Here is a 13334-nt window from a genome sequence, read left to right on the forward strand (position 1 = left end):
GCACCGAGCACTCATCGACGGGTAGGGGAGCAGGTTGAAGTTCCTTGGCGTCCACATCAACAACAAACTAGAATGGTCCAAGCACACCAAGACAGTCGTGAAGAGGGCACAACAAAACCTACTCCCCCTCAGGAGACTGAAAAGATTTGGCATGGGTCCTCAAAAGATTTTACAGCTGCACCATTGAGAGCATCCTGATGGGATGCATCACTGCCTGGTATAGCAACTCCTCGGTCTCCGACTTGCAAGGTAGTGCGTACGGCCCAGTACATCACCGGGGCCAAGCTTCCTGCCATCCAGGACCTATACCAGGCGGTGTCAGAGGAAGGCCCTAAAACTCATCAAAGACTCCAGCCACCCTAGTCATAGACTGTTCTCTCTGCTACCGCACTGCAAGCAGTACCGGAGCGCCAAGTCTAGGTCCAAGAGGCTTCTAAACAGCTTCTACCCCCAAGCCATAAGACTCCTGAACAGCTAATCAAATGGCTACCCAGATTATTTGCACCCCCCCCACACACACACACACGCTGCTACTTCTCTCTGTTATTATCTTTGCATAGCCACTTCAACAACCCTACCTGTATGTACAGTACATAATTATCTCAATTACCTCGAAACTGGTGCCCCTGCACATTGACAGATTGACTCTGTACCGGTACCCCCTGTATATAGCCCCGCTATTGTTATTCACTGCTGCTCTTTTTTTCCTTAATTACATTTTTGGGGGTATTTTCTTAAAACTGCATCGTTGGTTAAGGGCTTGTAAGTAAGCATTTCACTGTAAGTTCTACACCTGTTGTATTCGGCGCATGTGACAAATAAAATTGAATTTGATGTATGCATCATATGCACGTGACCAATAGGGCCTGACCTATAGCATATCATAATCACATCAATAAACTGGTTATAACAAACTCCGAACACAGAAACAGCTAAATGAATGCAGAGGACTTGACAAATAAACTCAAAACGGGGGAATGTTTACTGGTTGCTCAGGGGGTAAAGGGGAAGTCAGGTGTGTGGAATAAATTTGACTAGTTGTGGAGTTCAAGAAAAATAAGGTAAGGAGCAAGCGCTGAGTGCATATTGTGTGCGCCAAACAGGTGCTGTTAGATTACCAAAATATTATTCTGACCATTTGGAACGATGTAAACAACACTAAATAAATGATCAGCTTACTAGAGAGTCTGTTGTAATGTTTTTTTGTTAAGCCTTTATTACAGCAAAGACTAAAAACAGTTGCATTCATTGGTGTTTAGGAAAAATATAGGCCTAAGTAAATTATGGTATTAAGAGTAAATAGGATGTGCTCTTAGGCCAACAGCTGTGCTGGATAATGGCGGACAGTGCTGGACAGTGCTGGACAGTGGCGGACAGTGCTGGACAGTGCTGGACAGTGGCGGACAGTGCTGGACAGTGGCGGACAGTGCTGGACAGTGCTGGACAGTGGCGGACAGTGCTGGATAGTGGTGGACAGTGGTGGACAGTGGCGGACAGTGCTGGATAGTGGCGGACAGTGGCGGACAGTGCTGGACAGTGCTGGATAGTGGTGGACAGTGGCGGACAGTGCTGGATAGTGGCGGACAGTGGCGGACAGTGCTGGATAGTGGCGGACAGTGGCGGACAGTGCTGGACAGTGCTGGATAGTGGCGGACAGTGCTGGATAGTGCTGGACAGTGCTGGATAGTGCTGGATAGTGCTGGATAGTGGCGGACAGTGCTGGATAGTGGCGGACAGTGCTGGACAGTGCTGGATAGTGCTGGATAGTGCTGGATAGTGGCGGACAGTGCTGGATAGTGCTGGACAGTGCTGGATAGTGGCGGACAGTGGCGGACAGTGCTGGATAGTGCTGGATAGTGCTGGATAGTGCTGGATAGTGCTGGATAGTGGCGGACAGTGCTGGATAGTGCTGGACAGTGCTGGATAGTGCTGGATAGTGGCGGACAGTGCTGGATAGTGCTGGATAGTGCTGGATAGTGCTGGATAGTGGCGGACAGTGCTGGATAGTGCTGGATAGTGCTGGATAGTGCTGGATAGTGCTGGATAGTGCTGGAAAGTAGCGGACAGTGCTGGAAAGTAGCGGACAGTGCTGGATAGTGCTGGATAGTGCTGGATAGTGGCGGACAGTGCTGGATAGTGCTGGACAGTGCTGGATAGTGCTGGATAGTGCTGGATAGTGCTGGAAAGTAGCGGACAGTGCTGGAAAGTAGCGGACAGTGCTGGATAGTGCTGGAAAGTAGCGGACAGTGCTGGATAGTGGTGGACAGTGCTGGACAGTGCTGGAAAGTAGCGGACAGTGCTGGACAGTGGCGGACAGTGCTGGACAGTGGCGGACAGTGCTGGAAAGTAGCGGACAGTGCTGGACAGTGGCGGACAGTGCTGGATAGTGCTGGAAAGTAGCGGACAGTGCTGGACAGTGGCGGACAGTGCTGGACAGTGGCGGACAGTGCTGGACAGTGCTGGACAGTGGCGGACAGTGGCGGACAGTGCTGGACAGTGCTGGACAGTGCTGGACAGTGCTGGACAGTGGCGGACAGTGCTGGACAGTGGCGGACAGTGCTGGACAGTGGCGGACAGTGCTGGATAGTGCTGGAAAGTAGCGGACAGTGCTGGACAGTGGCGGACAGTGCTGGACAGTGCTGGATAGTGCTGGACAGTGCTGGACAGTGGCGGACAGTGGCGGACAGTGCTGGACAGTGCTGGACAGTGGCGGACAGTGCTGGACAGTGGCGGACAGTGCTGGACAGTGGCGGACAGTGCTGGACAGTGGCGGACAGTGCTGGACAGTGGCGGACAGTGGCGGACAGTGCTGGACTGTGCTGGACAGTGCTGGATAGTGGTGGACAGTGCTGGACAGTGGCGGACAGTGCTGGAAAGTAGCGGACAGTGCTGGACAGTGCTGGAAAGTAGCGGACAGTGCTGGACAGTGCTGGAAAGTAGCGGACAGTGCTGGATAGTGCTGGATAGTGCTGGATAGTGCTGGAAAGTAGCGGACAGTGCTGGACAGTGCTGGAAAGTAGCGGACAGTGCTGGATAGTGCTGGATAGTGCTGGATAGTGCTGGATAGTGGCGGAAAGTAGCGGACAGTGCTGGATAGTGCTGGATAGTGCTGGAAAGTAGCGGACAGTGCTGGACAGTGCTGGACAGTGCTGGATAGTGCTGGATAGTGCTGGATAGTGGCGGACAGTGCTGGACAGTGCTGGAAAGTAGCGGACAGTGCTGGATAGTGGCGGACAGTGCTGGAAAGTAGCGGACAGTGCTGGATAGTGCTGGAAAGTAGAGGACAGTGCTGGATAGTGCTGGATAGTGCTGGATAGTGGCGGACAGTGCTGGATAGTGATGGATAGTGCTGGATAGTGCTGGATAGTGGCGGACAGTGCTGGATAGTGGCGGACAGTGCTGGATAGTGCTGGATAGTGTCGGATAGCGCTGGATAGTGGCGGACAGTGCTGGATAGTGGCGGACAGTGCTGGATAGTGGCGGACAGCGCTGGATAGTGGCGGACAGTGCTGGATAGCGCTGGATAGTGCTGGATAGCGCTGGATAGTGGCGGACAGCGCTGGATAGTGGCGGACAGTGCTGGATAGCGCTGGATAGTGCTGGATAGCGCTGGATAGTGGCGGACAGTGCTGGATAGTGGCGGACAGCGCTGGATAGTGGCGGACAGTGCTGGACAGTGCTGGACAGTGGCGAACAGTGGCATACAGTGCTGGAAAGTAGCAGACAGTGCTGGATAGTGGCGGATAGTGGCGGACAGTGCTGGACAGTGCTGGACAGTGCTGGATAGTGGTGGACAGTGCTGGATAGTGGCGGACAGTGCTGGATAGGGCTGGAAAGTAGCGGACAGTGCTGGATAGGGCTGGAAAGTAGCGGACAGTGCTGGATAGGGCTGGAAAGTAGCGGACAGTGCTGGACAGTGGCGGACAGTGCTGGACAGTGGCGGACAGTGCTGGACAGTGGCGGACAGTGCTGGACAGTGGCGGACAGTGCTGGACAGTGGCGGACAGTGCTGGACAGTGGCGGACAGTGCTGGATAGGGCTGGAAAGTAGCGGACAGTGCTGGACAGTGGCGGACAGTGCTGGATAGGGCTGGAAAGTAGCGGACAGTGCTGGATAGGGCTGGAAAGTAGCGGACAGTGCTGGACAGTGGCGGACAGTGCTGGATAGTAGTGGACAGTGCTGGACAGTGCTGGACAGTGGCGGACAGTGCTGGATAGTGCTGGAAAGTAGCGGACAGTGCTGGACAGTGGCGGACAGTGCTGGATAGTGGCGGACAGTGCTGGATAGTGCTGGACAGTGCTGGACAGTGACGGACAGTGCTGGATAGTGGCGGACAGTGCTGGATAGTGCTGGACAGTGCTGGACAGTGGCGGACAGTGCTGGATAGTGGCGGACAGTCGAGGATAGTGCTGGGCAGTCGTGGATAGTGCTGGGCAGTCGTGGATAGTGCTGGGCAGCCGTGGGTAGTGCTGGGCAGTCGTGGGTAGTGCTGGGCAGTCGTGGATAGTGCTGGGCAGTCGTGGGTAGTGCTGGGCAGTCGTGGGTAGTGCTGGGCAGTCGTGGGTAGTGCTGGGCAGTCGTGGGTAGTGCTGGGCAGTCGTGGGTAGTGCTGGGCAGTCGTGGGTAGTGCTGGGCAGTCGTGGGTAGTGCTGGGCAGTCGTGGGTAGTGCTGGGCAGTCGTGGATAGTGCTGGGCAGTCGTGGGTAGTGCTGGGCAGTCGTGGGTAGTGCTGGGCAGTCGTGGGTAGTGCTGGGCAGTCGTGGGTAGTGCTGGGCAGTCGTGGGTAGTGCTGGGCAGTCGTGGATAGTGGCGGACAGTGGTGGATAGTGGAGGGCAGCCGTGGATAGGGGAGAGCAGCCGTGGATAGTGCTGGCCAGTCGTGGATAGTGCTGGCCAGTCGTGGATAGTGCTGGCCAGCCGTGGATAGTGCTGGGCAGCCGTTGATAGTGCTGGGCAGCCGTGGATAGTGCTGGACAGTGGTGGATAGTGGTGGGCAGTGGCGGATAGTGGTGGATAGTGCTGGACATTGCAGGCTGAGGGGACTGGAAGGGAAGTGTCGTCTGAGGGCAGGTGGGTCACAGACAGGGAAACAGCTAGACGAGCTGTATGATATGGTAATGCCAGATGGAGGGTTGTGTGTGTTTGTGTATGTGTGCGCACGCATATGTGCATTCAGAAGTAGAGCAGCAGGTTATCTCTGGAGGATGGTGCTCTACCTTTCCAGTCTTCCTCTTCTCCTCCACTCTTTTCCTCCACTCCTCCCCTGCCCTAAGCATTCACACCTCCTCTGCATAGCTCACCGCAGCCCCGTGTTTTATTTTTAACCTGCGGACATACTTCAATGCTGCCGCGCAGTCTCTGTCTTTCTCACTCTTTTATGCCACTCACTAGTGCACTTAACAGCAACTGAACTTGCTCTCTCTTCTCCTTTCCTGTCATCTTTGGCTTTACCTGTTTATCAGCGGTGGTCTCTGACTTCTTCCTGTTCTATCCCTCTTCCTCTCCTCTCACAGCCAGTCGGAAACCAAGAGGGAGGGCTCGCCACTGAAGCAGTTTAGCAAGTCACCCCTCTGCAGTCCGGCTCACCGGTGCTACCAGAGACAGTCTGAGCCCAAGCCGCAGGACAACAACTCGGTGGATTTAGGCTCTGTCCCAGGAACGCCACAGGATGCCCACAAACCAGCGGCTAACGGGGTGCTAGCCCAGATGGACAGAGACAGGGACAGGGAGAGTGGATCCCCCCTGAGGACAGACACTGCCCTGGTGAATGGGGACATGGGGAACAGGAGCACAGAGCAGAGTAGGGATAACTCCCCTACAAACACAGAGACAAAGACCCATACCGAGACAGAGACCCATACCGAGACAGAGACCCATACCGAGACAGAGACCCATACCGAGACAGAGACCCATACCGAGACAGAGACCCATACCGAGACAGAGACCCATACCGAGACAGAGACCCATACCGAGACAGAGACCCATCCCGAGACAGAGACCCATCCCGAGACAGAGACCCATCCCGAGACAGAGACCCATCCCGAGACAGAGACCCATCCCGAGACAGGGACCCATCCCGAGACAGAGACCCATCCCGAGAGAGAGACCCATCCCGAGACAGAGACCCATCCCGAGACAGAGACCCATCCCGAGACAGAGACCCATCCCGAGACAGGGACCCATCCCGAGACAGAGACCCATCCCGAGAGAGAGACCCATCCCGAGACAGAGACCCATCCCGAGACAGAGACCCATCCCGAGACAGAGACCCATCCCGAGACAGAGACCCATCCCGAGACAGAGACCCATACCGAGACAGAGACCCATACCGGGGAGGACAGTGAACCTACAGGAGAGCCTCAAACGGAACAAAGGAAGGAGGAGGCCATTGTAGAGCAGAAGGTACCGGTAAGTGTCTGTGGGGGGGGGGGTGGTGTGTTACTATAAAGCTGTTACACTGAGTGGCCAGAGAGTTCATGTCAGTACTGCGTTGGTGTTTATGCATGTGTTTTCCCTAGCACATTTATGTATATCCCCATGTCAGTTGTTTCAGGATCTTTGCCCATTAGAGCTATGTGCTGTCTCATTTAACTGACTTCACAGTCTACTGTAACATCACAGCCCCTTTACTACAGTACACACAAGGGTTCTGCTGCTGTCCTCATAGTAGAACCCTTTTTGGTTACAGATAGAACCCGTTTTGGTTCCAGGTAGAACCCTTTGTGGAAAGGGTTCTAAATGGAACCCAAAATGGTTCTACCTGGAACCAAAAGGGGTTATTCAAAGGGTTCACCTATGGGGACAGACAAAGAATGCTTTTTGGTTCTTGATAGCACCTTTTTTTCTAAGAGTGTAGCCTTTGTCTCTGCAGTGTGTCTGGTTCTTACTGACGGAGTCTGCTAATGCTGGGTGTTATTTACAGGACTGAACTGAACAGATGTCAAGTGCTTCAGCGGCTGAAGAGTTGAGTTTACACCACAGTAACCCTGTGGGAGGCCTTGCTGCTGCCTGGCTGAACGCCTCGTGATTATAAATATCTCTCTCAGATTAGTGTGTTCACTCAGCAGTGAATGGTAGTGTATGAGACGTGGGCTTTAGCTGGAGTTAAAGTGGATCCTATGCTTCATGGCTTATCAGTCTATATTGTATCTCTGTTGGTTACTTGACATACTAAGCTAGCAGAGAGAGAATAAGACCATGGGTGGTAGAAATGTGGTGTCTGTTTGATAAAATCAGTACAGAACATACAGTAGAGCTGGGGGTGTGTTTTGTCAGTTTTAGCAGGACAATGTAACTACAGTAGACCACTATACCTATAACATATGCACGCACGCATGACCGTAAGTCACTTTGGATAAAAGCGTCTGCTAAATGGCATTTATTATTATTAGCAAGCTGAGACAGAGAACCCTTGCAAGTGGTTTCTCAATGTGTGAAACATTCAGCTTGCTTGGATATTCTTCCAGGAAACAAGTTATACTTGCCTAGTAACCAAATTACAGTCAGTCTATTCGTGTGAATTTTGAGTTCAAGGAAGGACTGCTTTGAGGTAGAATAATTTGTAATACTCTGGGCATCAAATACAGTAAAGGGTTTGAATGTTAATGAACTATTTTGTATATTGTGATAGAGAAGAAGAATACATTCAAAGTAATAAATATGAGAATAAATAGTTCTACAGAGCACAGAGCAAGACAACATTCCTCTTGAACAATACATGTGGGATACACACAAAGAATCCATCTATATCAATGAATAGAGGAAGTGAGCATTCATTTTCTGTTCAGCAATCAGAATCCTGCAGAATTTTGATATCGATTTTTTTTATTATTTTCCTCCCCAATTTCGTGATATTCAATTGGTAGTTATAGTCTTGCCCATTGATGAAACTCCCGTACAGATTGGGGAGAGGCGAAGGTCGAGAGCCATCCGTCTTACGAAACACGACCCTGCCAAGCCACACTGTTTCTTAACACACTGCTCGCTTAACCTGGAAGCCAGCCGCACCAATGTGTCAGAGGAAACACCGTACAACTGGCGACAGTGTCAGCGTGCATGCACCCGGCCCACCACAGGAGTCGCTAGAGCGCGATGGGACAAGGACATCCCGGCCAGCCAAACCCTCCCCTAACCCGGACGACGCTGGGCCAATTGTGCATTGCCTCATGGGTCTCCCGGGTGCGGCCGGCTGCGACACAGCCCGGGATCGAACCCGGATCTGTAGTGACGCCTCAAGCACTGCGGTGCCTTAGGCCACAGCGCCACTCGGGAGGCCCAGAATCTTGATTTCTTAAGTATGTGGGAGACACTCGTTGGTCTGTGTTTTACATACTGTTCTGTTACAGTAACACAGTGAGAAGTTCCCCTGCACACAAAGCATTCTGACACTGTGAACAGAACTCTGTCCTCATTTCCCCCTTCCAACCTTTCATTTTCTGTTTTGAGAAGCACCACCACACACACACACACTCCGCAATAGCCCAATACACACAGAAACACATACTATAGTATGCCCAAGCAGCACTCCTATTTAGAAGGAATTGTGGAACCATCAATTAAAACGAACAGAAAATATAGATTGAACTGAAACCTTTTGTTGTCTTAATGTTAACTTTGCTGTGTTGAAGCACAAGTTTTTTTTAAAGTGATGCTGTTGTAGATATCTCTGGGGAAGTGTGTTTGTGTCCGCTATAACAAAACGGGATCCTAGCGCAGCATGAGGACAATGTGGGAGTGAGCATGACCTTCAGGCTCAGAGTTCAACGGCTCCTTTACTCCCAATTGTCTAACCTGACTTGAACACACCATATATTATTTGTCAAGGGGCCCTTTTCACCCCCTCTAGCTATAGGAACATGGCCATGTCTATGAACTGTACATGCAGTATGCATCTCCCCAACTTGCCCCACAGCCAACTGACATACCTCTCTCTTCTGTGTTTCAGGAGACCAATGAACAGAAGCTGCACAAGATTGCCATTGAGCTCCTGAAGACGGAGAGAGCCTACGTCACACGGCTCAACCTGCTGGACCAGGTGAGTGTGTCCCACTGTCCGCCCAGGGTTCTGTCATTTCAGGGTCCTGTTCAGTAGGTAGAAAACGTTTTGATACTGTGAGAAACAGGGAGGTTTTACCTGAACTTATCACACCGACATTCTCTTGTTGGACATGGTGTGTCCTACTGAACACTGACCCAGGTCTACCTCAGCATGAAAAGAAGGCAGTGTTCATTATTATGATCAATTCAATGTGGTTTACCTCGCCTGGCCATGTTGTGCCACCATGCAGGTGTTCTGTGCCAAGCTAATGGAGGAGGCTCTGAAGGGCACGTTCCCTGTGGACGTGGTGAAGAACATCTTCTCCAACATCTCCTCCATCAACACTTTCCACAACCAGTTCCTGCTGCCTGACCTAGAGAAACGCATGGGAGAATGGTAAGCTCCTCATGACTGACTGGCCACACAGTTATAGACTCCAAACTCAGACCCATTCAATTGCATGCGCTCACAGATTTCACCCCTGAGAATGCATGAAAATACGATACAAAATAATATTGCTAAGATGAGTAACAATTCAGACGCTGTGACTCATTCAGATTCACTCAGACACAGATGTAATAAAGGGAAGTTGTGGTTTTGAAATGATGGTCTGTCCATTGAAAAATCATGGTTGAGTCATCATCCACTTGGAGTTTCAGGGTTAAGGGATGGTTACCTTGAGGTCCCTATCTAACGGTCACCCCTCCCTACAGGGAGTCCACCCCTCGCTTGGGGGACATCCTGCAGAAGCTCACGCCCTTCCTGAAGATGTACGCAGAGTATGTGAAGAACTTTGACAAGGCCATGGAGCTGCTGAAACAGTGGACGGACCGCTCTCCACAGTTTAAAGCCATCATCCAGGACATCCAGGTACGAGTGTAGATTCTAAACACAAGGCCTGATTCAAAAGTGCACATGTCTGCTGTTGTGGATTAACAAATTGTTTGTATAGGAATTATATAACTCCATAGCAATTCTAGGAATTATATGATCTGAGTTTGGTACTACAGCACTGCGATAATTTACCTGTGGATATACAGATTTCTGCTGCAAGGGGTCTCATTTGGTTTGCAAGGAGAAAGAAATCTATTGATATCTCACTATTGATTTGTACTATGAATAGTCATCATGGAATGGAACAATTTAATTATTTATGGTTGTGTCAACTGGTCCTGTTGAATGGATATTCATCTAACAATTTGTGTGGTTTTACTTTTAGGACTTGAACCTTGAAGTGACAGTGGACTGTTTTATTTTGTGTGTTTCAGAGTCAGGAGGCATGTGGTTGTTTGACGTTGCAGCACCACATGTTGGAGCCGGTACAGAGAGTTCCCCGTTACGAGATGCTGCTCAAAGACTACCTGAAGAAACTGCCTCAGGACGACCCCGACCACCGAGACGCAGAGAGTGAGTACACTGGAGTGCTTTTACTAGTCATAATCTGTACACTATAGAGCAGGAGTACATGGAATTTGACAGACTTTCTTGTGATTATAATCATGTAATTACTTCACATTTTAAAAAATGATGTGAAACCTCCAGTGCCAAGTAGAAACATTTGCCTTACATTGAAAACACACAAAACTGTTGTTTACAGTTATAGAACAATTTTTTACACCTTTAATTTCATTTTCATAAGGTCAAAGTTCATCATTCCTTCTTTCCATGTTCCTCAGAGTCATTGAACATCATCGCCATGGCAGCCACACACTCCAACAGTGCCATACGAAAATCTGTGAGTATCTGCAGCACACCACTCGTAAAATCTGTACCTGTATTCAAAAAGCTTCTCAGAGTAGGAGTGCTGATCTAGGATCAATTATTCCTCTATGATTTTTACGAATAAGACTATATGGGCAAGGGGGACCTGATCCTAGATCAGCATTTCTACTCATATGCTTTTTGGCTAGTGCTTGAACCCAACCAAGATTTTTGAATCCAACTAAAACCCGTTCCCTGCTCAGGAGAATCTGAAGAAGCTGCTGGAGATCTATGAGATGTTGGGGGAGGAGGAGGATATCGTCAATGCCTCCAATGAGTTCATCAAGGAGGGACACATCCTGAAGCTGGCTGCCAGGAACACCTCGGCTATGGAGAGATACCTCTTCCTGGTGAGAAATGCACACACACATTTCACTTTCTCTGTACACAACCAAGTCTGGAGCAATATATTAGCAAAACAAGCATTAATCATAGGTGTTTCTTTGTTCCCCGTTAGTTCAACAACATGCTGTTGTACTGCGTGCCCAAGTTCAGCCTGGGAGGGCCCAAGTACACAGTACGCACCCGCATCGGCATCGAGGGCATGAAGGTTCTAGGGACCACCAACGAGGACTACCCCCACACCTTCCAGGTGTCTGGCAAGGAGAGGACCCTGGAGCTGCAGGCCAGGTAAGCCGTTACATCCACCCTTAATAAAGGAAACACCAACATAACAAGCGTCTTAATAGGGCCACAGCAAGCCACCAGAACAGCTTCACTGCACCTTGGTATAGATTCTACAAGTGTCTGGAACTCTATTGGAGGGATGCGACACAATTTTTCCACAATAAATCTATAATTGGTGATTTGTTGATGGAAAACGCTGTTTAAGGCGCCGCTCCAGAATCTCCCAGAAGTGTTCAATTGTGTTGAGATCTGGTGACTGAGACAAACACGGTATTTTGAAACCCCTCTTTCAAAGTCACTGATCTCTTCTTCTGTCCATGGTAGGCGACTGGGCGTTTTTATACACGACCCAAGCATGTTCATTGCTTAATTAACTCAGGGACCACACCTGTGTGGAAGCACATGCTTTTAATATACTTTGTATCCCTCATTTACTCAAGTGTTCTTTTGCTAGTTAGCTGTAGATAACAGCCCTAGTTCTACTCCACCCTATAGCCAATGTATAAAAACATTAAAAAAACATTTACTGCCATGATTCTCAAAAGAACGGTTAACTGTATACTACAATCCCACACCCTATTGCTAACTATTTCCACCTTGCACAGCCAGAACAGGACGGCCACCCCTCCTGCATTGCTTGCTCTCTGGGGTTTTAGGCTGGACTTCTGTATAAGCATTTTGTAACAATTGCTGTTGTAAAAAGGGCTTTCTAAATACATTTGATTGACTATGGATAACCAACCAAATTCTTATGATAATTTGACCATATCCTTCTGCTAACCCTATGGGGGTTTAGTGTATGATAAGTACACTACTACAGCTCATCATAGTCCCGTGTGACTCAGTTGGTAGAGCATGGTGCTTGTGGGTTCGATTCCTATGGGGGACCAGTACAAAGAAATATGAAAATGAATGCACCCACTGCTGTAGTTTGCTCTGGATAAGAGCGTCTGCTAAATTACGTAAACGTAAATGATAAACAGTAGTGTAACATTCCATTCCATACAGATATAGGATCTTCATTTGCACCGCAGGAATTGCAGATGAGCTTTGTGATGTACATACATTTCCTGAAAACCCACACGGTTATATTAACAGTGTTACACTTTTCATGTAGCATACTTTTGGCCAGCTAATAGCCTAACCATGTTTTTCATTTTTCAGCTCTGAACAAGACAAGGACAATTGGATAAAGGTATATAATCACGTTCTTATTGATTTACTTATTTTATTTCCTGTATGTTTAGCAGATTTGGGTGTGTATTGTTGACCATGTTTCTGTCTGTGTTTGTGTTTCTGTCTGTTTGTGTTCGTCTGTGTTTCTGCCTGTGTTTGTGTCTGTGTATGTGTTTGTCTGTGTATGTGTTTCTGTCTGTGTATGTGTTTCTGTCTGTGTTTGTGTTTCTGTCTGTTTGTGTTCGTCTGTGTTTCTGCCTGTGTTTGTGTCTGTGTATGTGTTTGTCTGTGTATGTGTTTCTGTCTGTGTATGTGTGGCCTGCAGGCGTTTCGGAAGACCATTGAGATCTTCCATCAGAAGAATGAGACGTTCAAGTCAGCCTCCAAAGACGTGTTGGTGAGTGTCATCACAATGAACATGACCTCTGACTCTTCTTGTGCACTGTATGTGTGTCAAAGACCCTCCTGTGTCTGAGCTACGTGTGTCGGTGTGTATTTTTCTCTAGACGGCAGAGCTGGGGAAACGTGCCCCTCGCTGGATACGGGACAACGAGGTGACAATGTGTATGAAGTGTAAAGAGTCATTCAATGCTCTGACACGACGGAGACACCACTGTCGAGCATGTGGCTATGTGAGTGAAGCGTCTGCTCGACACCATGCTCTCCCTCCCTTTAACCCAGCACCCATTATAACATGTTAATACTATTTGTGATGCTCAACCCATTTGACTGT

At 49.4% G+C, this 13334-nt stretch overlaps 1 protein-coding gene across 4 annotated transcripts in view; it reads left to right on the plus strand.

Moving 5' to 3' along the window:
- LOC129862381 (FYVE, RhoGEF and PH domain-containing protein 4-like) overlaps positions 1–13334 on the plus strand; it is a 122048-nt gene that overhangs the window by 105735 nt on the left and 2979 nt on the right. For all 4 annotated transcript variants that reach the window (XM_055933986.1, XM_055933988.1, XM_055933987.1 and 1 more), the window contains 11 exons: positions 5514–6408; positions 8945–9034; positions 9288–9433; positions 9751–9907; positions 10306–10444; positions 10714–10772; positions 11002–11148; positions 11256–11428; positions 12590–12620; positions 12927–12998; positions 13108–13233. In XM_055933986.1, coding sequence (XP_055789961.1) covers positions 5514–6408; positions 8945–9034; positions 9288–9433; positions 9751–9907; positions 10306–10444; positions 10714–10772; positions 11002–11148; positions 11256–11428; positions 12590–12620; positions 12927–12998; positions 13108–13233 — 2035 coding nt within the window. The remainder of the gene's footprint in view (positions 1–5513; positions 6409–8944; positions 9035–9287; positions 9434–9750; positions 9908–10305; positions 10445–10713; positions 10773–11001; positions 11149–11255; positions 11429–12589; positions 12621–12926; positions 12999–13107; positions 13234–13334) is intronic.

This window comes from Salvelinus fontinalis, chromosome 9 (genome assembly GCF_029448725.1).
Source record: "Salvelinus fontinalis isolate EN_2023a chromosome 9, ASM2944872v1, whole genome shotgun sequence".
Lineage (NCBI taxonomy): Eukaryota > Metazoa > Chordata > Actinopteri > Salmoniformes > Salmonidae > Salvelinus > Salvelinus fontinalis.